General features: G+C 49.9%; 10 protein-coding genes across 10 annotated transcripts; 9 read left to right on the top strand and 1 right to left on the bottom strand.

Annotated features, from left to right (window-relative positions):
• Positions 1-355: 355 nt before the first annotated feature.
• On the top strand, positions 356-1,005 carry N7532_006594 (Metallo-hydrolase/oxidoreductase; the record flags this gene model as incomplete). Its single annotated transcript, XM_056619088.1, has 3 exons — positions 356-463; positions 510-815; positions 862-1,005. 3 exons carry the CDS (start codon positions 356-358, stop codon positions 1,003-1,005), a joined length of 558 nt encoding a protein of 185 aa, XP_056475247.1.
• An 808-nt stretch (positions 1,006-1,813) lies between these two features.
• On the top strand, positions 1,814-2,287 carry N7532_006595 (WW domain protein; the record flags this gene model as incomplete). Its single annotated transcript, XM_056619089.1, has 2 exons — positions 1,814-2,084; positions 2,151-2,287. 2 exons carry the CDS (start codon positions 1,814-1,816, stop codon positions 2,285-2,287), a joined length of 408 nt encoding a protein of 135 aa, XP_056475248.1.
• A 656-nt stretch (positions 2,288-2,943) lies between these two features.
• On the top strand, positions 2,944-4,135 carry N7532_006596 (CaiB/BaiF CoA transferase family protein; the record flags this gene model as incomplete). Its single annotated transcript, XM_056619090.1, has 2 exons — positions 2,944-3,001; positions 3,054-4,135. The coding sequence occupies 2 exons, from the start codon at positions 2,944-2,946 to the stop codon at positions 4,133-4,135; spliced, it is 1,140 nt and encodes a 379-aa protein (XP_056475249.1).
• Positions 4,136-5,805: 1,670 nt separating this feature from the next.
• On the top strand, positions 5,806-6,641 carry N7532_006597 (antibiotic biosynthesis monooxygenase family protein; the record flags this gene model as incomplete). Its single annotated transcript, XM_056619091.1, has 2 exons — positions 5,806-5,995; positions 6,079-6,641. 2 exons carry the CDS (start codon positions 5,806-5,808, stop codon positions 6,639-6,641), a joined length of 753 nt encoding a protein of 250 aa, XP_056475250.1.
• Positions 6,642-7,332: 691 nt separating this feature from the next.
• N7532_006598 (uncharacterized protein) lies at positions 7,333-8,391 on the top strand (the record flags this gene model as incomplete). The annotated part of the gene is made up of 1 exon (XM_056619092.1): positions 7,333-8,391. The coding sequence occupies one exon, from the start codon at positions 7,333-7,335 to the stop codon at positions 8,389-8,391; it is 1,059 nt and encodes a 352-aa protein (XP_056475251.1).
• Positions 8,392-9,317: 926 nt separating this feature from the next.
• On the top strand, positions 9,318-11,399 carry N7532_006599 (putative chromatin assembly factor 1 subunit A; the record flags this gene model as incomplete). Its single annotated transcript, XM_056619093.1, has 4 exons — positions 9,318-10,034; positions 10,095-11,099; positions 11,171-11,235; positions 11,297-11,399. 4 exons carry the CDS (start codon positions 9,318-9,320, stop codon positions 11,397-11,399), a joined length of 1,890 nt encoding a protein of 629 aa, XP_056475252.1.
• Positions 11,400-11,910: 511 nt separating this feature from the next.
• N7532_006600 (cytochrome P450) lies at positions 11,911-13,513 on the bottom strand (the record flags this gene model as incomplete). The annotated part of the gene is made up of 2 exons (XM_056619094.1): positions 11,911-12,614; positions 12,667-13,513. The coding sequence occupies 2 exons, from the start codon at positions 13,511-13,513 to the stop codon at positions 11,911-11,913; spliced, it is 1,551 nt and encodes a 516-aa protein (XP_056475253.1).
• Positions 13,514-14,297: 784 nt separating this feature from the next.
• Positions 14,298-15,769, top strand: N7532_006601 (putative cytochrome b5 reductase; the record flags this gene model as incomplete). The annotated part of the gene is made up of 2 exons (XM_056619095.1): positions 14,298-14,382; positions 14,442-15,769. The coding sequence occupies 2 exons, from the start codon at positions 14,298-14,300 to the stop codon at positions 15,767-15,769; spliced, it is 1,413 nt and encodes a 470-aa protein (XP_056475254.1).
• Positions 15,770-16,617: 848 nt separating this feature from the next.
• N7532_006602 (uncharacterized protein) lies at positions 16,618-18,551 on the top strand (the record flags this gene model as incomplete). Its single annotated transcript, XM_056619096.1, has 3 exons — positions 16,618-16,702; positions 16,758-17,393; positions 17,449-18,551. 3 exons carry the CDS (start codon positions 16,618-16,620, stop codon positions 18,549-18,551), a joined length of 1,824 nt encoding a protein of 607 aa, XP_056475255.1.
• Positions 18,552-19,552: 1,001 nt separating this feature from the next.
• Positions 19,553-21,950, top strand: N7532_006603 (Zn(II)2Cys6 transcription factor; the record flags this gene model as incomplete). The annotated part of the gene is made up of 6 exons (XM_056619097.1): positions 19,553-20,075; positions 20,131-20,438; positions 20,492-20,572; positions 20,640-21,247; positions 21,302-21,484; positions 21,551-21,950. 6 exons carry the CDS (start codon positions 19,553-19,555, stop codon positions 21,948-21,950), a joined length of 2,103 nt encoding a protein of 700 aa, XP_056475256.1.
• Positions 21,951-22,645: the final 695 nt, after the last annotated feature.

A 22,645-nucleotide genomic window follows, 5' to 3' on the forward strand; every position in this document is an offset into this window, starting at 1 on the left:
CTATGATTGTTTTTTCCTTCTCTTCTTTTCACCGATCTGTGCCTCTTCTCTGATCTCGTTAGCTTAGAATTGGTAGAGTGATTCATTCAATGGTTTTTGTAAGTCAACTGCCGCCCCGCCCTTGACGCTTTTACGAATACTCTGTTGCGATCATTGCATTATCGTCTCATACGGACTTTTGCACCATCCCTCTTGTCTTGTTTATTCATCTCATTTGCTCTCCCGTGAGGGTGCCAAACACGGCCCGGGGTATCTTGTACTTCGCGATTACGAAATCGAGCAAAACCACGTCTCTGAAATCGAGATGGCTGAGTAGTCAGTGCCTTGGTAAAAAATTAATTCATCTGGATCCATCATGACTTCCCTCCGAGCGGACATCTACGTCGCCCCGTCGTCCCCTGGACCAAGCCTAACGGCAAGCAAGGCGGCTTCTGATCCCCGGTCTCCTGCACCCTCATCCACGGTACATCTGAAGCAGTCTAGTAGACACGCCGATCACAACAGAATAGATGCAGCACTTAATAGATTGGATCAAGGCCCGCATCCCATCAAAGAAACTAACAATTGTCCACATAACCCACGGCAATGGAGACCATTTCGGCATCCCGGTCCTCCAACAAGCCTTGACGGGCCTGACAGCCCTTGTAACACCCGGCACCATTGCGCACATGAAAGAACAGCTCGAACAACATACTTTCCAGCGAACATGGGCCTCTCGATTCGCGCGGCAAATACCCGCACACCAGAAATTCGCCAAGTCCATAGGCCCCGAACGAACCATCAAGCTCGAATTGCATACCCTTCACGCGATCGAGGTCGGACAAACGGATACGCACGACTCGACGATTCTCTGGACCCCAGATTCTCGAACTAGACGTGTGCGGCGATGTGCACCAGATGCTTTCTGAGACGAACACACGAGAGAAGCGTGGGGCGTGGATCGCCAGCGCGCGCAAGGTTGAGATATTACATCCTGAACTGGTTGTGCCGGGACACGCCTCATGAGATGGATGGGACTTTTCATCTGGAAAACACCAGATGGTATATTGAGAATTTTGAGAACCTTTTGGATGAGGGGATCTCTGATGCGAGGGATTTGACTGCTGCGATGAAGCAGAAGTATCACACCCAGTTCAATGAGGAGGCGTTGATTATCAGGAGTATCTCGGCCTGTCGCAATTTGGCCTCCAATATTTGAGGCTGGCTCAGCCTTTCGTGGGATATGAATGATTATTTCTGCAGTGGCAGCTGTTGGGTTGATCTTGATCTCCCATTGGTGAGGAAATGTCAGTGAGGTTGGAGAATGGGGCGCAAAGCTGGAGCTGAGATGTGATGTTAAGTTGTGAGATGAATGAGTTAGATTGACGATACACGATACTTACATGCTCGTGTATAATTTTGAAATAAAATTTTTAACCCAGTTCTTCTGAGCTGCTGAGTTCGTGTACGATTGACAGCTCTCCACTTTCCCTGTGAGAATTGACAAGGCTGTCCGAATGCGACAATCACTACGGAATCCATCGATTTTTGGTTTAACCACTCAGCTATATCACATGGCAGCTACCAGAAGTTATTGCAGCTTGGGAATTGGTAAAATAAAGTGACTATCGGCGCGATGCTATGTGGAAAATCACGGGGGTGGATCCTCTATACAGCCTCGTGCTATATTCCCCATTAGCCTGACAGGGAGGTTTGCTATTTAGACAAGCCTCCATTGCCTTTGTACATTAATTCTGTGGATTTGCAGCTGAAGATTTATTTCACCTCCATCAGCTATTCTTTCGCAGTCATTCCACTCCGTGAAGCTGGAACAATGGGACTTTTCCACAAGCTCAGTGAAAAGCTCGGGAATAGCAGCACCTCACAACAGCCCCCCAGATCAAGACCCACCTACCAGCCATACAACTCCATCTATACAGCTCCTGCTCAAGTCTATGGGCATCAGACATACAAACCCATGAGTCCGAGTCAGCAGGGCTTTGGAAATTCATATTATGCTCCTCAGCCTCCGCAGACTCTTCCCTATCCATGGACAGCAGAGTTCAACTCGACATCCCAGCAATACTATGTGAACGCTCAGACTGGTGAACGTTCATGGCAATTCTAGCACACACATACGTCCGGTCAATACAACAATGCGGCATATACAGCTCCTGCAGCTGCGGCGCCAATTGCTGCAGCTTCCGTCGTCGCTCCTGTGCCGGAGGTTGATCCCTACACAGCTTCTCAGCAGCAGCAATTTGCCCGGGAGGACGAAAAGTGGACAGAGCTTGCACTCATGAGCTGAGCCAGTATCTTGATGGCCCGTGAAAGGCATTGGAATCGGCTGTGCTAATTTAAGTCTGCGCGAACAGGCCAAAGGATTCATGAGAATAAGTATGTGTTTGGAAAGGGAATCTCCGATACGTCCGAAAACATAGCACATGGAGCCGGCGAAAAAGTAAGTCTATTCCATTTTCGACTTCTCTTCTTGGGCACCGTTATGTTTACCATACGCTGTCAGGTCGGCGCAGTCGAAAACATCCCGGACGGCGTCGAAGAAGCACCCGAGAGGGCATCCAAATGGTGACACAAGATCAAGGCCAAGGCAAAGAAGGCAGAGGAGGATCTGGAAGATGCCTTTGAGAGTGTAAAGGAGTCTGAAGAAGAAGAAGAGGAGGAGGAGGAGGAAGAAGAAGATGATGATGATGACGATGACGACAGTGGGAGCGATAATAGCGACGATGGCGAGGGCGATTAAGTGTTCACCATCCGGACCGAACAATGTACTTGTGTTGAAATACTCAAATCGGGATTCTGTAGATGGATTGCAAGAAGCATAAAGTTGTTCACAAGTCAGACATGTTCCCCGCTGTGCCGCCCCGGACCTCGGTTGCGGAGTCCCGTCGATCCCCAATAAAACGCCCAATGCCGTTGACGTTGACCCTAAAACTCTCGACAACCATGTCTGCTCCACCATTACAGGGCGTTCGAGTCATCGAACTTGCTGGTCTAGCTCCAGGTACGCCCTCTCGACTGAGTGGATATTGCATGCACTGACCATTTCCACGCAGGCCCTTTTGCCGGACTACTTCTAGCCGACTACGGCGCATCAGTCCTTCGCGTCGACCGTCCAGCTGCTATCAGCGGCGACCAATTGACTCGCCGCAAAACATCTATTACTATTGATATCCGTGACCCGAAATCGCGCGAAATTCTTCTTCGCCTCCTCGCAGGGGCCGACGTCTTGATCGACCCTTTCCGCCCAGGAGTACTAGAACGACTCGATCTTTCTCCCAAAGATGTTTTGCTCAAGCATAATCCACGACTGATCGTGGCACGCATGACTGGATTCCGTCGTGATGGCAAATACAAAGACATGGCAGGTCATGACATTAACTATATTGCCGTTTCAGGTGTCCTGTCCATGCTCGGACGGAAAGGTGAGAAGCCATTCGCGCCGGGCAACATTCTTGGTGACTTTGCCGGCGGAGGTGCAATGTGCTTTCTCGGAATCCTTCTCGCCCTGATCTCTCGGTCGCATACTGGCCGCGGACAAGTCGTCGAGGCCAACATGGTGGACGGATCGGCGTACCTCGCTACGTTCCCGCGCCTAGGACTCCAGACTCCTGCCTGGGATAAACCACGAGGAGATAATTTGCTGGACAGTGGGTGCCCCTACTATGATACCTACGAGACCAAGGACGCCGGGAAATACTTCGCCGTCGGCGCTCTCGAGCCACAATTCTATGCCGCGCTTCTCCGCGGGCTGGGCTTTGATTCAAAGTCTCTCCCCGCCCGGGAAGACCGCGACAATTGGTCTGCTCTCCGCGAAATTTTCACTCGCCGTTTCAGAGAGAAGACTCGCGCCGAGTGGGAAGCCATTTTCGACGGCACCGATGCGTGCGCCACCCCCGTCTTCGAGCAAAGCGAGTTGGAGGCAGCGGGATATGACCAGCGCCCGGCGGTCCACCTGTCGCAGACACCCGCCTACCCTATCAAGCCGGACGAGGGCGGGTGGACTGGAGGAGGTCTCATGCCTGGAGACGGGGGAGTGGAGACATTGCGGGCGTGGATGGGATGGGAGCCCAATAAGGACTTTGTCGTTCGGAAGGATGGCGCACTCTTCTCGGTGGACGGGAGGGCGAAGTTATGAAACCGGTTTGGATTGAGACGACCCTTCCAAATTCCGATGAAGAAGATCACCTCGAGACGGGTCTCCGGGGTCTCACCTTGTACATACCAGCCACAATAGAGATCTCGTATACCGTATTCTTGTGGTCAGCCCTGTCGCCTGACTCGGCAATGATAGTCATGCCTCAGCCTCCTATCAGGCGCGCCTCGGGGCAGTACCTGATCCCGATTTCGACCGACTGCCATCATCAGGCACATTTGGATTCTCCGATTGTCTGCGAATGAAACCCCGGAATCACTGAAACATCTTTACGTCACGACTAACAAATTTCCCAATCTGGATCCACTAAGTACCACCTCCCCACGTGCTGTGTGGCGCAGCGTGGCGCAGTCTGTCAATTTGCAGACCCGCTTTACAACGGTATCTCATGCCGTGTGCAGTCCCTGGTCAGGGTTGGTTCTGCAAAAAAAAGGTAGATGTCTTGCATCTGCTGGCATGCCGTGCTTTGTAGGCCAATCGCACCTTTTACTAGCAAGATAGGATTAAGGTCGCGCAATACTGGACTAGCAGCTGTGGCTTAAATTTCTCGAAGGCGCCTTACTGTACGTATCGATGCAAATACAGTGAATGGTACCCTATTGAAACACCAGATTTGATCGATCGTTCGGACAAGTTGCCTAGTCTGATATCTGCTATAGGTGATTCAAAATGATCCAATTCCCTATCGACTGTGTGCTCACTGGTGGTGGGATCGCTTGGCATGGCCGCAAGGGGGCTTGATTGGTGTTATCTATCAGAGGCTGGAGGCACGACATGTGAGAAATAGTGAGATTCCCATCCATGTACGGTAGATAGTATTTCGGCCAAGCATAAAGAACAAACGCTCAGTTAGGCCTAATACGTCATGCCATCCATCTTACCTATGATATGCTGCAGCTACTCCAAGATTCCAAGACTCGCGGCAGATTAATCCTGCGCAGGTTAGTGCTGGTCATTGGCTGCTCGGGAATATCCCGGGGTATACTGGGACAATAGCCGCCCGAGAAAACGAGGATTACCGCCCTGGGGCTTGGACACTTGACATGGGCCCCCGGCTAGTGCATAGAGTCAGACTTATCGCTGGGAAATTCAACTTCCTCGTTTAAAGTTCGTTGTTCCTTGGTGACAATGGGAACAAGGAGAACGGGGGAAGCGGGGTTGAAAGATTATAGTACAATTATCAACCCATTGTTGATTGGGAACCAGCCACACCGTCAATTATCGCTTTGTTCTTAGCATCTTCGGTCATCATGTCACTTTCCCCCTGAAATGGGATCGGTTCATGCCAAGCACTGTATAGGCCCTGACTGTGGGCCCCATACAAAACAGACATATTGGGAGCGTGTACACAGATACCTCGTTACTCTTTGGTTCTTTTCGCATCTCGTCAGTGCTAAGCAGCCGACAAGGACCGAACAATCATATTCTTTCAGCGATCGCTTAAAAAACACCCCTGAAGCAGGGTATGTATACCCCGCAGCATGACGATCCAAGCACCCGCGGTCATCGGTCCTCGGCAATACAATTAGCTTGTAGCTCGACATTTGCATTCTACAAGATCCGAGAATATAGGAAGCTTTTTGGACCTCGTTCTTTTAAGTTCAACCAAGCCCTTCGATCCTGTTCAAAACAAGCAACTCTCTCCAGTCGAGATGACCCGCCCAGCAGCCCCCACTCAGATGATCGTCCTCCCTATCCAGGAGGAAATCCAGCTGGACCAACCCTCCCAACACGGTCAGACGTGGACGCAGATACTGGATATTCTGGAACAATGGCCAGGATTCCGGCGTCTGTATTGGGGGCGACACGTGGAGGAGCCTGCGCAGGTCCACCTACACATCGGTGAGAAGCATTCCCGAGCCAACAGAGTCTAGAAGCATGGCTCGTAAAAGAAGAAAAAGCAATAACCGTTGGCGAGGCTGCAGTCCGCGACAACCTGCATCAGCATTTCGCCCTCCTCGCGTCCCCGGCGTGGCAGCGGATCGGCGATCAACTCAGGTCGTTAGGGGTCAGCGACACGGCGTCGCTCGTCGTGCGGCATGCCATGATTTCGGAGTTCTCAGCCGAGCCGAAAAGCCTGGGGAATGGGGCGCCAGTGACGGGCACGGCTATCTACTTGACGCGTGACCAGGCCGGGTGGGAGAAGACGTGGGAGCTGTGGACGAGCATCGTATCGACGGTACCTGGCTGCATTGGCGTGACGGGCGGCTGGATGGTGGAGTCGGTGGAGGGCCAGCCGTCGTATGTGGTGTATGTGGGATGGGCGAGTCTGGAGGTGCATGACGCGTATCATCACACTAATCACTTCCGCCAGCGGGCAGCCATTCTGCGGGAACACAATCGGGGATACCGCGAATACGGGCACGTTGCATTTGCGCACTCACGATCGCAGTCGCACTCGCCGAACGAGGCGAAGGTGACTGTGACGGGGACGGGTGGCATGACTAGCCCCAGGACTGATCGGAGTAGTAAGCTTGAGAGGCTGTAACTTGTAACTCCAGGGTAGTACTCGAGGGTAAGCGTAATTTACTCGTTATCGCTGTAATTTTCAGTTTGCGTGACGGTGGCTCAGCGTCCGCCGGGTTCCGCCACGCCGTCCAATCACATTACAAGGCAGCGGATAGCCAAAGTCTCCTCGCTCCCCTCTCTCCCTACTACTTCCAAGGTTGTTTCTGCTCCCTCCTTCTATCCTCTCACCACCCTCGAGTCGTGCACATCTCGCTCGTCGCATTCTCTTCGACGACCGCGTCCAGACGCCCTTGCCTCAATTGACCAGCCGCGGCCACCCTCAGCCCTCGTTCCGATCTGTCAACGCCCAACTCGGCGCTTCGGTGGTGCCAACGATATTGTTCCTGGCCATTGTTTGCCTTCCATTGGTTGACACCGCGACTCGGTCGACACTTTGAATCGCTAGTCCCCCGCTTCGACGGACCTAAAGCGGACCCTGTGGCTGTATCCTGCGGTGGGCGCTGAAACTGCAGAACCCGTTCCCTGTCAGCCGCGCGCATCGGACTCGCTCACCACGCCTTCCTGCCTGACAGTACACGGCGACGTGTGCCCTATATTCTTCCCTACTATCCCTTTCACTTACCGGCCCCCTGCGCCGGCGCAAGTGAACAAGAGTCACCCAAGACCTGAAAACGAAGGATTGCATGGCTGGTGCCCAGCCTTCATCCACCATGACTGAATTTCGAATGCCTCTTCACCAGGGTCCCCCGCCCCGGAAACCCCTACCTCCTCAGCAGAACTACCAATATCAGGCCTATGATGCCCCGAGAAACCTTGCACCGCACTCGGCCATACCCCAGACTACACACAGCCGAACCCGCACCACTTCCTCCCAAGTCCTTCCGTACGGCGGCTCTCAGCACTATCAAAGTGCCCCTCCACATCCTATGCCTCAGCAGACGATGGCCCCTCCTGCGCCGTTCCCCCAGTCGCGACGCCTGTCGAGCACAACTACATCCACAAACTCCACTGGCAACCCCATGGCGCACGGTGACGTCGATATCCGTCGGAGCGCCTCCAACCGTTCGGCCAACTCTCAGCTCGGATATGTAGCCCTCATGCGGCGACAAAAGGCGACCGTTTGGTGTGATCGCGCACAACCAGAAGATGCCAGGATGCGAGAGCAGGCCCTTCGGGATAAGAAGAGAGCTTACCTCGAGGTTCACGGCGCCGGCGCCGGCCGAGGAGGCGCTCACGGCAAGATCAGACACGGCGGCAAGGCTGGTCTGGACTTCTCGCCATCCAACTTGGTGGGCGCCAAGGTGCCTGTCCGTCTTAGTGCCAATGAGGTGGGCGACGGCGACGACGACTCTCATAGCATTGAAGGTGGCATGATGCACCGAAGAACGGGAAGTGGTCGCAGTTCTCTGGGTAGCAACCGGTATCCCAGTGGTTACCAGCGGCCACAGGGCACCATGGGTAGCAACAGCACACCTCCAAACGAAAAGTCCGATCTCCCTGATGTCTCCGAGAACACCCCTGCCGAAATTCACGAGGAGAAGAGCCGTGTCTCATCATTGGTGAAGGACGATGCTGCCACAACCCACACAACGAATAGCAGCGAGCAAGAAGATGTGGTAGGCGACATGGAGGCCCCCAGTGCGGCCGTCCATGCAGCGCAAAAGGCCAGCAAGGCGGACGAGCTACGGCGACGCGGCAGTGTGGATGAGCGGACAACCTCCATGACCAACGTGCGGTTATTCGTGGCTAATCCCGACCTCAGCGACTGAGGATCGTCCCAGAGACTCGTACTTTTTTCACGCAGCGCTTGTCCCTCTACATCTCTTCTTCCGATCTTTTTTGTGTTATTTTCCGTTCCACGATCTCCAAGTGTTTTGATTACGTTCTCAACGCTGCACATAATACCTCCACTGCTTGAAACTCTATTACTTTGCTTTGTCTCTCCAGATCTTGACGATCTGATTTCGACTGCTACCGTGTCCATACCCCCCTGGTCCTCTCAGTTCCCGGTGGCTCACAGTCTTACAACATCGGTCTCGCGACAATACTCGTGCAGGAAGTCAATAAATCGGCTTCTTTAGCTCAGCGCTCCGCTTTTGATCCCTGCATCCGGGTCTTTCCCGGCCTTATTTATGCTTCATAGCTTGCAGTTTGAACAGAAATAATAATTGTAACACGATAGTTCCTTGATGAACGCTTGTTTTCGTCTAGATCATGGTTCTTTATGCTGGTTTGTCAGGGGACATTGTTAGGTTCTTTTGACCAAACATAGATCTTATATGAGGAGTCCAATCACTCAGTGGACACTGCCCCATTAACCACGAAAATGTTGTGATCTAGAAAATCTGAACAAGAATATTGCAACACGATCAACTACGAAATTTATCCTCCAGTCCCATACAAATGTAGTAGTTAGTTGCGCGCTTGGTTTTGTCCTTAGTAAGCCCACACGTGCCTTATCGGACGCGCCGCGCGAAACGATTAACGCGTCCCCTGTCAACTCTCCTGCGGACCTCAAGATAGATCACCTCTATCCCTATTGTCGTTCGCGACGCGCCCTGTCCTCCCTTGGACCCTCTTTCGTTTGACGTTCTGAATTGTTTTTCTCTGAAATTTTTTTTCTGTCCGTCCCAGGACTCATGACCTAAGCGCTGACACCAATCGACACGTCCCTCTCATACCACAAGACTCGGCCATGAGTCTATCACCACTACCACCACCCCTATCCATTCCGCCGTCGCCATCTTCCGGGCCACGAAAACGCTCTATTCATGAAGTTGAAGACGCTGCTATACCTTCGTCGAGTCCTAAGAGGCCTTTGACAGATCACCCTAGCGAGAACCAAGAGAACCACGACCCCGACAAACCCGCAGTGACAAAGGACACTTTGACACCCCCAAAAGATAGTCCTATCCCTGCCAACCCCATGCCGATTGTTGATATTCCAATGATGAGTCCGTCTCAAGGTAGTCCTGCGTCCACCAATCCTCTTCCTTCGGCCGACACCAGTACCCAAATGAATCCCCCCGAAAAACAGCACATAGGGCCCTCTGGGAATGCAGGGTCGGAGGCAACTCCAATTGCCAAGAAACGAAAGCTTTCCCCGGCTAGCCAACAAGCTAAGCAGCAGGAAAAGCAGCAGGAAAGGGACGCTAAGGAGCGACAGAAACTAGAGGAGAAACAACGAAAGGAAGAAGAAAAACGCCTAAAGGCAGAAGAAAAGGCGGAGGAGAAGAAGAAACGCGATGCTGAGCGAGAAGAGGAGAAACGACTAAAGGAAGAGGAGAAGAAAAAGCGGGAGGCCGACCGCGAAGAGAAGAAAAAGGCCAAAGATGAAGAGAAGGCAGCCAAAGATGCTGCAAAGGAAGAGGAGAGGCGCAAGAAGGAGGAGGAGAAGCTGAAGAAGGAGAGAGTATGTTCTGTCAATCGTGTATACTGCGCCATGGGCAACGTTCTAACTAACGTCGGACAGTCTCAAATGAAGTTAAATAACTTCTTCGCAAAGCCACAAGTACCTTCATCGGCATCGTCGGGTGTCCCTCTCTCGCCTAACAAGAGACGTGCCAGCGACGAGGCTACGGCTGAGACTGCACAACCAGCCGAATCCGATTACCAAAAAGCGTTTCCCGAGTTTTTCCTCCAATCCCATACAACTGTCGCCCCTCCCCATAGATTCGAGCGGGATTCTGAAGCCCTCAAACATGTTCGCGAAACTATTGATGTCAGTCTGGATCCGACAAATGACAGTCATCAGCATTTGCCATTCCGTCCTTCCGAAATCTTTCATATGATTCCCTATCGGCGACGCCGGGGCGCTCAGAGCAAGACTGTGCGAGATATTCTGCACCAGATTCAGACTTCTCAAGGCGGTTCAACACCATTGACGGAGACAAAAGGCCCAAAGCCTCAAGATCAACTGCGACATATCACTATGAAGTCCCTGAAATTTGGGGAGGATGTCCGCCCGCCTTATCAAGGGACATATACCCGCATTGTGCCGGAATCGATTGCGGTGAAAATCTCGCGCAACCCGTACCACCGTGGCTTGCCAGATACTAACTATGATTATGATTCGGAGGCTGAGTGGGAAGAGCCTGAGGAAGGTGAAGACCTCGACTCGGAAGAGGAGGACGAGGGCAGTGATGAGGGCGAGGATGATATGGACGGTTTTTTGGATGATGAGGACGATGCTTTGGTAGGAGGCAAACGTCGTCTCATTGTGGGAGACCTTGAGCCGGTCTCCAGTGGGATCAGATGGGCAACGGATGGTGTGGATGACGAATTCAAACAATATCAGATTCAGCCCATCTCCGATAGTGTCAAATTCCCCGTCGATCCATTTTCCACGGCTTACTGGCAAAAGCCACGTGTCGTTGAACCACCGACTGCGAAGAACAAGGTTGCGTCAGGCCCAGCGTCCAACCGCGGGCAAACCCTGGACGTGTTCAGAGTTCCATCCGGAACTGATGCGACGGCTGTTAGTGCTGCACTTCTTCCGCCTCCCACGAGCAAAGCCAAGCGACCTTTCCCCCTGACGATCTTCCGGAGTTCAAAAAGATTGTCGATGGATGCGATTTGAGCAAACTCGGTGTGGTGGAACTCCTAAAGAAGCGGTATGTTTCCTTTTTCCCCCATGAATATCCAGCAAACCTGCCTAGTACTGACTCCCTCTAGATTCCCGAAAGTATCAAAGGACACACTAAAGACGACATTGGACCAAGTTGCTGTTCGCGTTGGTCAGAAGGAAGTTGACAAGAAGTGGGTGTGTCGAGAATAGTGTAATCGCTGGCTAGTTTCGGCTACCTGCTAGCCATGTTTTTCGCCTTGTCTTGTCAGGTATGACTTATTTGTTGCATATTATTCGGCCGGAGTTCTGTTTCGTGACGGTACAACATCTATCATGTCTATTATGAAATGAAAGCCCGCACCTGGTGATCTGAACTGTTGAGTGTGGATATTCCAAGCCAAAAGTCCTTTGAAACCATATCTCGAACTGGTTATTGTTGTCCTTGGGTGGCGTCATCGGCCCAGCAAGTGATTTTGGTGTGTCTCAGTCCTCTACACAAGAAATGGTACTCCAATGCTGTCTAATTACTGGATGTTCTTCGGCCGGAAAGCGACTTGCAGAAAAACTTTCGGCAAAATCGGAGTCCATGTAAATATTCTTCAGTACCTGTGGCAATAATGCGTTTCAATTCAGGTGAGCAGTTGATTTTCTAGTTTCAAATACCCGATTGAAGACTAAACGAAAACTCGGGCCATCTAGTCTCCAGGTCAGAGTCAACCAATCACTCCGTGGCCTCATACTTCTCCGTCTTTGGAGGCCATTTGACTCGCCTCTCAGCCCGAACATAAAGATTGTTCGGTCGAATGAGCTGGAACATCGGATCGTACTCAATAGGTCCGTCCCCTTCGCGGCTGAATTTGTATCGATAAATGAGTTTGGGAAGGAAAACCTTGATCTCTTGCAAAGCAAAATTGAAGCCAATGCACATCCGTTGCCCAGTTGCAAATGGGATGTATGCAGCTTTGTGTCTGAACTTCACTTCATCGGTGTCCCATCTATCGGGATTGAATCTCTGGGGATTATCCCAAAGTGCAGGGTTGTTATGGATATGATGCAAAGCAGGGATGACCACAGCGTCTTTTGGCAACCTGTAACCACCTGGGAGGATCATGTCGATTTTGGCCGTTCGACCAGGCTGAAATGAAGGATTGTGCCGACGCTGCGTTTCCTTGATGTATTTATCGAGAAAATCCAGACGATCAGTGACATCAGCGGTGATTTCTGTGTTGTCGTCGATATCGTTGTCGATCAGCTCTTGCAGCAGCTTTTCCTGCATGCCCGGATAGGTAACAAGGCCATAGATCAACCATGAGAGAAGGGAGCTGGTCGTTGTGAAACCCGCCCCAGTCGCAACCACGAGTGCCCACACCAGACTAGACTTCGGCAATTTTTCTCCCTTATTATCAGTGGCACGGATTGCATAATCTGAGCGGTGTTAGAAAAAGATGGAATCCAAGCGCAAAGCAGCAACACATACCAACCATATTCGAGGCTTTTAGTGCAGCATCTTGGAGGGGAAGGTCTGCAACACCACCGCGTGTAGCCTGCTCAATCGATTGCTCCACCATGGCCTCTACGCGAGCTTTAATGCGCCGCAGTCTTTGGGGGTCACCAAACGGCAAACGCCCATACCAGTCCCCTTTAGAGGTGACCTTTTTGTTGAGGGTCAGGATTTCGGCGATAGAGTGGACCATCTCGTGCAAAGGAGCATCCGTGGCTTCGAAATGCTGAAAATCCAGTCCCAGGGTCAATTTTCCCACAGCTTGTGAGCCAAGCTTTAGCATGTAATGGTAAACATTCCAAGATTCATCCTGTTCATCGAAGGCATCGAAGACTTGAAAGGCATCTTCAACAGTCTTTTGCATTGTTGGAGCATAGTGGCGAACGGCTTTCGGCCCCAAGGCAGGTGGCAGGAATTTATGAGCAACCTTCCACTCAGGCGTATCAGTATCCCCGAGGAAAACACCAGCCTCTGGCTGCTTGAGGGCAGCAAGTGGATGCGCTTCATTGATCTTCTTGGTAAAGAAATCAGACTCGGTAAACACAATTGCGGAGATTTCCGGATCGTTGGTATGGTAGATGGTTCGCCCCATGTTCGTCGTTTTGATAAATCGTCCGAATTGCTCGAAAAGCCGTTGATGGTTGCCAAGATGATCCGGGTAAACTTCGAAGTAATTTCCGACATAGGGCAAGCCGGTAGGTCCTGGTGGGTCGCGTACACCATGGCCATCGATTGTAATAGACACGAGCCCGTGTGCAGATACTACTTCTGCCACATCAGAAAGGTATCTGTTGTCATTGCCTTGGAATCCAATTCCTAACATTTTTGTAAGTTCAAAGAACATGGACTGAGATGATTGGGATGTCTATCAGAAGAACGGCAGGGCCAATTACCATTAGGCTCAACGATAGCAAAATGCGATGCAATCAGATGTTTCAAGCTGACAAAGTCGGATTTCGGGTCGATTTCAATATATCTAGCTGATGAAATATCATCATCTAGGAGAACAAACTTTTGCAGTGTCATGCTTAAGTAGAGATCATTGATTGTGAAAAGCAGTATCTTGCAATTTATTATCAAGATTTGTATGTAGGAAGTTGGCCTTAAATAAATTTGACTGGCTCACAGTTTCTAATTTTGGATTGGTTGACAATTGCATCGCCAATTAGGGCCCTACAATTTTCCTGGTAGGATTTCGGCTTCCCGAGGTAGCCTACCTCGGGACGAAGGACGTTCCGAGGAAAGCTTGGGAAAGCCTCGGAACTCACCGACCACGCAAGTTTCGGAAAGAGCCAATGAAAGCAACCATTTTCGGGATAACGGCACGCTGGTCATGGTGACATGCAAAGTTTGATGTGTCCAGGATCGATAATGCAAGGTGTGGAAATTGATCCTCGGTCAGGTAATTTCTCTCATTAGAATGTGGAGCATTCACTTTTCAACCTTCAGGTATTTGAACATTGCCTTATCGCCTTCGTGTACCCATCTCGATTCCTTTTGGCGATTTTACTATTGTTTCCTGGAAACTCCTCGGGTCATCATTCAATTCGCCTGATCTCACAAAATCACAAGCACGGTCACGGTCACTTCTCCAGAGCATTTCGAAAATGACGTCTCCTAAAGAGTATACAGCCGAGGATGTTGCAATGCACAAGTCGAAAAATGATCTATGGGTTTCCATTCACGGAAAAGGTAAAACATTAGACGATTACATTATCCATACACTCGATGCTGACTACGGGCCTTTTCAGTTTACAATGTCACCGACTACGTTCGCGATCATCCTGGTGGAGCAGACGTGCTCTGTGACGTTGCCGGAACGGATGCCACTGAAGCATACGAAGATATTGGGCACTCCGAAGACGCCAATGAGATCTTGGCTGCATATCTGGTTGGCAGCTTGAAAGATGCTCGCGAGTTCACGCGTCCCAGAGCAGTCCGGGTGGTACAGCAAGCACCACAGCAAATTACTACTACAAATCCCCTCTTCAGACTTGGCAGAGTTGTGATTGCTGTTGTCGTTGGAGGGGGAGTGGCCATGTTCACTTTCCTCTACACGCGTGGTCATATCTCCCTGCCAGAAAACCTTACAAAAGTGTCTCATCTCAAGCCTCGCTGGATTCACACTTTTCCCGCACCAAAACTTGGATTTGCCAAGGGTGGGTTTTCTAATGGGGTTCTCTCGGCAACTGGTGGCTTTATGACTCTTGGTGCTGTTTTAGGCAATAAGCTGTCCAAGCTTACTCAAATCCAGTCCGGATTCACTCGCTATCCGTCACATATCAAAAGCAAAAGAATGCCTCTAGCTGATCCACATCTGGTCAAGGGATTCCTTGACCCACGTGACTTCAAAGAGCTTCCTCTTGTTGCAAAGGAACAATTATCGCCAAATGTTTATCGATTCACCTTTGCACTGCCTGGGTCCCGAGATGTTATCGGACTGCCAATCGGTCAGCATGTGGCTATCAAAGCTACTGTTGAAGGTCAGTCTGTTTCTCGCTCATACACTCCGACGTCCAACAATATGGATTTAGGGGTCCTGGAACTGGTCATCAAGTGCTACCCAGACGGCCTTCTCACTGGGAATTATCTCGCAAACCTGGAAATTGGCGAAAAGGTTCTCTTCCGAGGACCCAAAGGTGCCATGAAATATTCCAGGGGTACGTGCAATCGTATTGGGATGATTGCGGGTGGTACTGGAGTTACACCGATGTATCAACTCATCAGGGCTATCTGTGAAGACGACAAAGATACAACGCAAATTAGCTTGATCTACGCAAATCGAACAGAGGAAGATATTCTTCTTCGGGACGAACTCGACAACTTTGCTCGGAAATATCCCAAAAATCTGCAAGTGTGGTATATGCTGGATCATCCTTCGCAGTCTTGGAAATACGGCAAAGGCTATGTCACGCCACAAGTCATGACCGAGAAATTACCCAGTCCATCTTCTGAGACCAAGATCATGTTGTGCGGCCCCCCTGGTATGGTCAATGCCTCAAAGAAAGCACTGTGCAGCCTGGGATTCGAAGCACCAGGCCCTGTCGCGAAAATGGCAGATCAGATATTTTGCTTTTGAGATGTTATACCTTCTTCTCTCTCTCTCTCTCTCTCTCTCTCTCGGGCTCTTTGTGGAATTTTTAAGCTTGTGGTTGTCATTTATCATTTATCTTTCTATGGCTTTTGTATTCCTGAAGGCTTTTCCAATAGACTTTCTAGATAATCTCATGCCTTCTTTTACCACGGCTTCTCTGTTCGTTTGTTATATTGTATTGTCGTTGTTGTATTTTTATGACATCGAGATCATCTATTTATTTGTAACACTAACAAAGGTTCATCGTTTCTTGGCTAATGTTGCCAAAGATCATCATATTGTGACGCATCACTGAACACTAGTGTGTATTGTCTTAGTGGAAACATTAAACCCGCCTGGATTCGGAAATATATATTTGGCACCCGGTGCAGTGTCACACTGCTCTAAGGAGCACAATTCCTAGAATCCGGTTGCACCAGCGACACTGAAAATGTAATTCGACCTCATGTACATAAAGTGCTCAACCACCTTTCCAGAAGGACCAGTCTTTCCGAGGTAAGCTTTCCGAGGTCGAGGCAAACTTTCTCGGGTCCCGAGGTTGTTGTTCCGAGCCAAAAGGAAGCCGCGCATAAGCGGCAAACCGTTTCGGCATGCCGAGTAATAGAAGGCCTCGGGATGGACTTGTAGTCTTGAGCGTCACTGGTCATAATTCCGTAGAACCACGGATATGTCGAGACTTGGTGAGATATATTAACCCCTTCTCATACCTTCTCGAGAAAATGGAATATCTCAGCACCGGGTTACCACATTTCACAACCATTCTTCATTACTCAGAAATCATACCCTCACCTGATCATTCCTACTCTCCACATCTCAATTTCCAAACTTTGACAATGCATCAAACTTGGGCCCCTCCTCGGGACTATAGGTCCAGACCTGTCGCTATTCTTGGTGCTGGTGTGCTAGGGAGACGAATCGGTTAGCGTCCCATACAAGCATGCACACCGGGATTCATGACTGACAGCTATCACAGGATGTATCTGGGCATCGACGGGCTTCAATGTACACATACGAGATCCTAGTCATCAGCAGCGACAGGATGGAATATCTTACATCCAAGATAATGTTCATTCATACGCCAAGAAGACGGGCAAGACAGTCGGTACTGCACATGCATTCGAGAACATGCGAGAGGCCGTGGAGAACGCTTGGCTTGTCATCGAAGCTGTTCCGGAGAAGATCCAACTCAAGATTGATACATTCGCGGAACTCGAATCGCTAACCCCGGCCGATTGCATACTGGCCTCAAATTCGTCGTCGTACAGGTCTTCGGAGATGCTTGAGAAGGTTTCCGAATCGACAATGAAGCGAATCCTGAACATGCATTATTATATGCCGCCGAAGTGTATGGTCGTTGAGCTTATGACTGATGGGCATACCAAAGACGAAATTTTTCCTTTTCTGGCTGAGCGCTGCAAAGAGGGTAACACATTACCTTACGTTGCTAGGAAGCAGTCGACTGGGTTTATTTTCAATCGCCTTTGGGCAGCCGTGAAAAGAGAAACGCTCACCATTCTGGCGGAAGGTGTTTCAGTGCCAGAGGAAATTGATTCTCTGTGGACTGAAATGTTTGTCAAGGGAGGTTCAACTCCCTGCAAGACAATGGATGGTAGGCTGCACTAAGTCCCATTTCCATTTTTTTTACTTCCTAACATTCCATTTAGATGTTGGCCTGGATACGGTTGCTTTCATTGAGTCACACTATACGAAGGAGCGTGGCCTGTCTCCCAAGTATACTGTGGACTACCTAAACGAGAATTTTGTCAAACATGGAAAGCTGGGTACAAAGAGCTCGCATGGTGGCCTCTTTCCTTCGGTCAAATCCGAGACCGCGAGTGTCATTGAAAAGCCTAATTTGGTGGTTCTTGATCTCGGATTGTCTGCCGCTGCGCCCTCAATGAAATCCGGAGCAGTCCTTGAATACTCTTCTGACGGTCATTTCCAGAAGACTTTGGTAGAAAACCAGTCACTGCCTGATGGCGTGAGTGTTGACCCACACAACGGCCGGTTGTTCTGGACCAACATGGGGGTTCCTGGGAAGAATGATGGAAGTGTGCTTACTTTCGATCGCAAGTCAAACTCGGTTGAAACGATCGTGCCTAGCGGAGTCATCAATACTCCAAAGCAGCTGGCCCTGGACACCACCGCAAGAAAGGTATACTTTTGTGACCGCGAAGGGCTTTCTGTTTACCGTTGCGACTATGACGGAAGTAAACTGGAGAAAATTGTGCATGCTGGCAACCCTGAAGACCCCAAAGATGTTTCTGATGCTAGAAAGTGGTGTGTTGGTATCGCCATTGCGCCGAGGCTCGGGAGGTTTTATTGGACCCAAAAGGGACCCTCTAAAGCTGGACAGGGCCGTATCTTTTGCGCCAATATCACAATGCCAGATAACCAATCCGCCCTGTTCAGGTCCGACATTGAGTGTATCATCGGCGGGCTTCCAGAGCCTATTGATCTCGAGGTCGATGAAGATTCTGGCTTTCTATACTGGACAGATCGTGGCGAAATTCCATGTGGAAACTCGTTGAATCGCATGAAGCTTGACGCCCTTGGCCGACCGTCAGAGACTACAGCACCAAACAAGCATGAAATTCTCACTCGCCATTTCAATGAAGCAATTGGTCTGAAAGTCGATGGCAAGAACGAGTCAATCTACGTGACCGATCTTGGCGGCAGCATCTATCGCTGCGACTTGAACGGTAATCAGAAATCGGTGGTGCACTCAGATAATTCTCGGGCGTTCACTGGAATCACTTTTATCTGATCAACCCGGACACGAAACATCTCGGAGTAATTGGATTTCGGATTAAACAAATTTGTTCCCAAGATCGTCTGGTCTGAAATTTCTTGCTTCCTTAGCGCAAATAGAGATCGTCGCTCATTTAATTCTAAATAAAAAGATATTTAAGTCAACCACCGGAATAATCCAAGGAAGAATACTACCTTGTACTGCTACCTATCTGAATTTGCTATAGCGGAGTGTATATTTGGCCTATTCATAGAAACGGGTATGAACATACTTCAGGTAGTAAATTGATTAGACGAATTAAAGATGGGAATTGATACAGTCACAATCCTTTTGCCTCAGACTACACCCCCTCACTGACCTTTCAGATATTTGATAGTTCTTCGGCATTGGTGTCTGGCTATTGGAGTAGAATAATGAACACTCTGATTTCCATGGAAAATTGTTCTAGCCCGAAATCGATATATCCATTTGGGATTTTGGTAGCACCTCACTCTGTAGAGTAGCTAGCCAGGCAGCTGATCACGTAGGTGACTGGGTAAATGACCAGACAGGTGACTGAACAATAGTCTCGATAACCTGGCGTTATCAAGACCGTAGCCGAAAGGGTATTGGCGTCGAACTTGGCATGTTTGAACAAGGTTCTACTTCTATATAATCTGAGCAAAGCCATGACGAGGGTGTGGAAGCATGAAACTCCTTCAAGGTTCTTTATTCTCTGTTAATAGGTTATAGCAACTATACAATATGCTCCTTCTTCAACAACTGAGTCAAATTGAATCTGTATCCGAAACCAATTCACAGTTCGGATTCATCGCAAACCCCGGGACCCCGAACCGATGACGTCATCAATACCGAGGTCTTTCCGAGGTAGCTGAATGTATTTCCCGGAAGTCCCGAGCACCCGATCAACGAAACACAGAAGCGAGGTTTGAACAACATCCCGAATAACTTCTTAGTTAACAAATCCGATTATCCATGATCCTCGAACCTCGGATTCTAAATTTGCGCGGGAAGCCATGCCGCCAACAAGTCAAACTCCTCGCACGCGCCGCCATCGGTCTGCTGTTGCGTGCCAGGCGTGTCGCCAGCGGAAAGTGCGCTGCAGCTTGACTGTCACTGGTGTACCTTGTGCTGGCTGTACCCAGGATGGTTCTGAGTGTGTTGTGGATATGGACCGGGCAAAACTGTTAGAAGAATTCAACCCATACTGTTTTGTCCGCGATGCTAATGAGGACAATTCTGTCAACAGCCCCAAACAGCTCAACCAGCTAACGCCACGGCGTGCTCGCCGGGTACAGAGTCAGCCAATTGGCTCAAACTTCATGCCTGGCCTTAGCCAAGATCCCTCATTCACCGGGGCGACCGGTTCCGACGATTTGCCCGCTGTTCATGTCCAATCGGCACAGGATGTGCTTGATGAGAATAGCGTTTCCGATCCTAGGTTTCCAAATATCGAAGATGAGGAGCGCAACGGACGTGAGATCGTTTCGGCCGCGTTGGGCCAACCAGAAAGAACTGGGGAGGTACCCTATTATACCGGTAAAGATCGTCCCTCCTCGAATTGTGCTTTTACAATTTGCTGACATCGAATTAGGAGAATGGACTGGTCCAACCTCGGCTCTCGATATTTGCTCACCCGGCCAGTCTCTACCAAAGCATTTCCTTATTCCATCCCACAGAAAAAGCCTATCTGATGAGGACCGTGATTTTCTTAGCAGGAAAGGAGTTTTCACACTACCTGGCAAACGCGCCTGTGATGGCATGATTGAGGCATATCTCCTCAATGTGCATCCCATACTTCCGGTGGTAGAAGCCGACGTGCTTTTACAGTATCATTCCGCTGGGAGGCTACAGGATTACAACATATTACTCCTCTGGAGCCTGTTCTTTGTCGGGGTCAATGTATGTCATCAAAGCAACTTCATGACTTGTGTTGAGCTGAGCCAGAGATACAGTTTATCCCCACAAGCATCTGCGAGGAGGAAGGTTTCGCATCAAAAAGGGCAATGAGGTTTGAAATGTACTCTCGAGCAAAAGTGAGAAGCATCCTTTATTTCTTCCCCGAATGTGACACATGTGTCTTTGGCTGACTACTTGGAATAGTGCATGTACAACAATGGCAATGAAAGGAGTAATATTGTTCTATTACAGTCGTCGCTACTCATGGGATTCTGGCACTCGGACATAGAAGAACATACCACACCATGGTATTGGACGGGCATTGCAATAAGCCTTTGTCAGATTCTTGGCCTGCATCGAGACCCTGGCACATCGAGTTACAACTCTTCCATTACGGACCGACAGAGGTTTTTCTGGCGGCGACTTTGGTGGTGCTGCCTCTTTCGAGATCGTTGGCTCGGCCTTACCCTGGGAAGACCCCTGCGCATCAATCTTGATGACTGCGATATTCCCATGCCCTCAGTTGGAGACATGCTGTTCGACAGTGGCGTTTTAAGAGAGACAAATCATGTTCCCATCGCTCTAGGCGACATACAACGATTGGCAGAATACTGGATTATTCTTATTGAACTCAGCTGTCATCTTGGCAGAATATTGGCCATGAATTACAGGCTTGTGCGGACCAAACCATCGTTACATGAAGTTGAAACGCTCGAGAAACAACTGCTACAAATCAGACTGCCAGACCAGTACGAGAGTTGTTTGACGCCAAGCTCGAGGTTTCATGCAAACCATGTCCATTTGCATTACCGGTGGGTATTGACCCATTCCCCTGTCTGGACATGTGTGCTGATGAAGGCTGACAGGGCGATGCTGATTACTTTCTACCGGCCCTGGTGCATGGAGCTCCCCAGCGACATCAGTTCCTCAGCTGGTAAAGAATGGCAGCATCGAATGAGACTGAGAGCGGACGCAGCAGCGTCTCAAACCAACGAGATACTTGACGCACTAGTTCAAGATAATCTCTTGGGATTTGCCGGTCCTATGACGTGAGTCTCCTTGACATGGATCTTTATAATGTTGCCGTGCCTGTCTGACATTACCACCGTATCAAGTCCTCCACTTCTCGTCCCAGCAATGCAAGTGCATTTGCTTCATTGCAAGACTGGGGACATACTTTCTAAGCGGGTCCGACTCAACAAGCTCGAAATGTGCATGCTGGTCATGGAGGAGCTTCAGAAAACATACACGGTCGGCTCGATCTACCGCGCGATATTCACCAAGGCCATTCAGCTGATCTTTCCGGGATACTCTGCGCCTCGAGCGCCTTTTAGCCCACCCTCGGTTTCTAAGACTACAGTGCAGCCTGAAAGCTCGCCTGTGGAAGCTGAGGCCCCGGATTATAGTCAACTTGGTGATGGCGCATTCGGGAATGTGGGTGATGGAGAACTGATGAATGCACTGATGGATGAAGCTTCCATCTTTAGTTTTTGGGAGACTTGGAATCAATTATGAAGTCATGTGAATCGAGTGATGCATCCTTGACACCGCCTGGGGGCATTGCCGCCGTTTGATTACTAATACCGTCGACAAATGGATCCGTGCACATTCTGTATGATGGATCACCCATGCTCCTCAAGAGGAAAATTCTCGAGTCAAAGGCCCTCTTTTCTGATATTTATGTGGCTTCTCATTCGCAGGCATACGGGAAGTACTGACTAGCTGAGAAAGTGTGGAGATCTCGAAGAAGGGGTGCCTGAGCAGCGGTTCGAAGATCTATAAGCAACGGTTCTTGATTACTCTTGACGTTCTGATCTGCTGACCACGAATTGGTCCACCGAATTTTACCTCCTATTGTGGTGGTAGTATAAAGTAGTGCCAAAATGATAATATCGTAAGCTATGTAAAGCTAGTAGTCAGTTCTCAGGTTCACGGTATCTAGGGTATTAGGCAGAGCTCCAACGTCACTACGTTAAGTTAGTTAACTAGCTATGTGCATGAGAACACACCTCCTGCATCCCGGGGTTGGCCGATCGAGCGCCCTGCACCGAGCCTGATTTGATGGAGACTCAACGATGCGTTGTGATGTATCGGAGGCTTGTCTCGACCACTCCACTCACCGTCGCTCCCTTTTTTTTCCCAGGTGGCTCCCACCCCACAGCATGGCACGCAGCATCCGATTTCCCTCGCTACGACCATCTCCCAGGGTT

Source organism: Penicillium argentinense (assembly GCF_028826775.1).
Source record: "Penicillium argentinense strain IBT 30761 chromosome Unknown utg000005l_segment0_segment0, whole genome shotgun sequence".
Lineage (NCBI taxonomy): Eukaryota > Fungi > Ascomycota > Eurotiomycetes > Eurotiales > Aspergillaceae > Penicillium > Penicillium argentinense.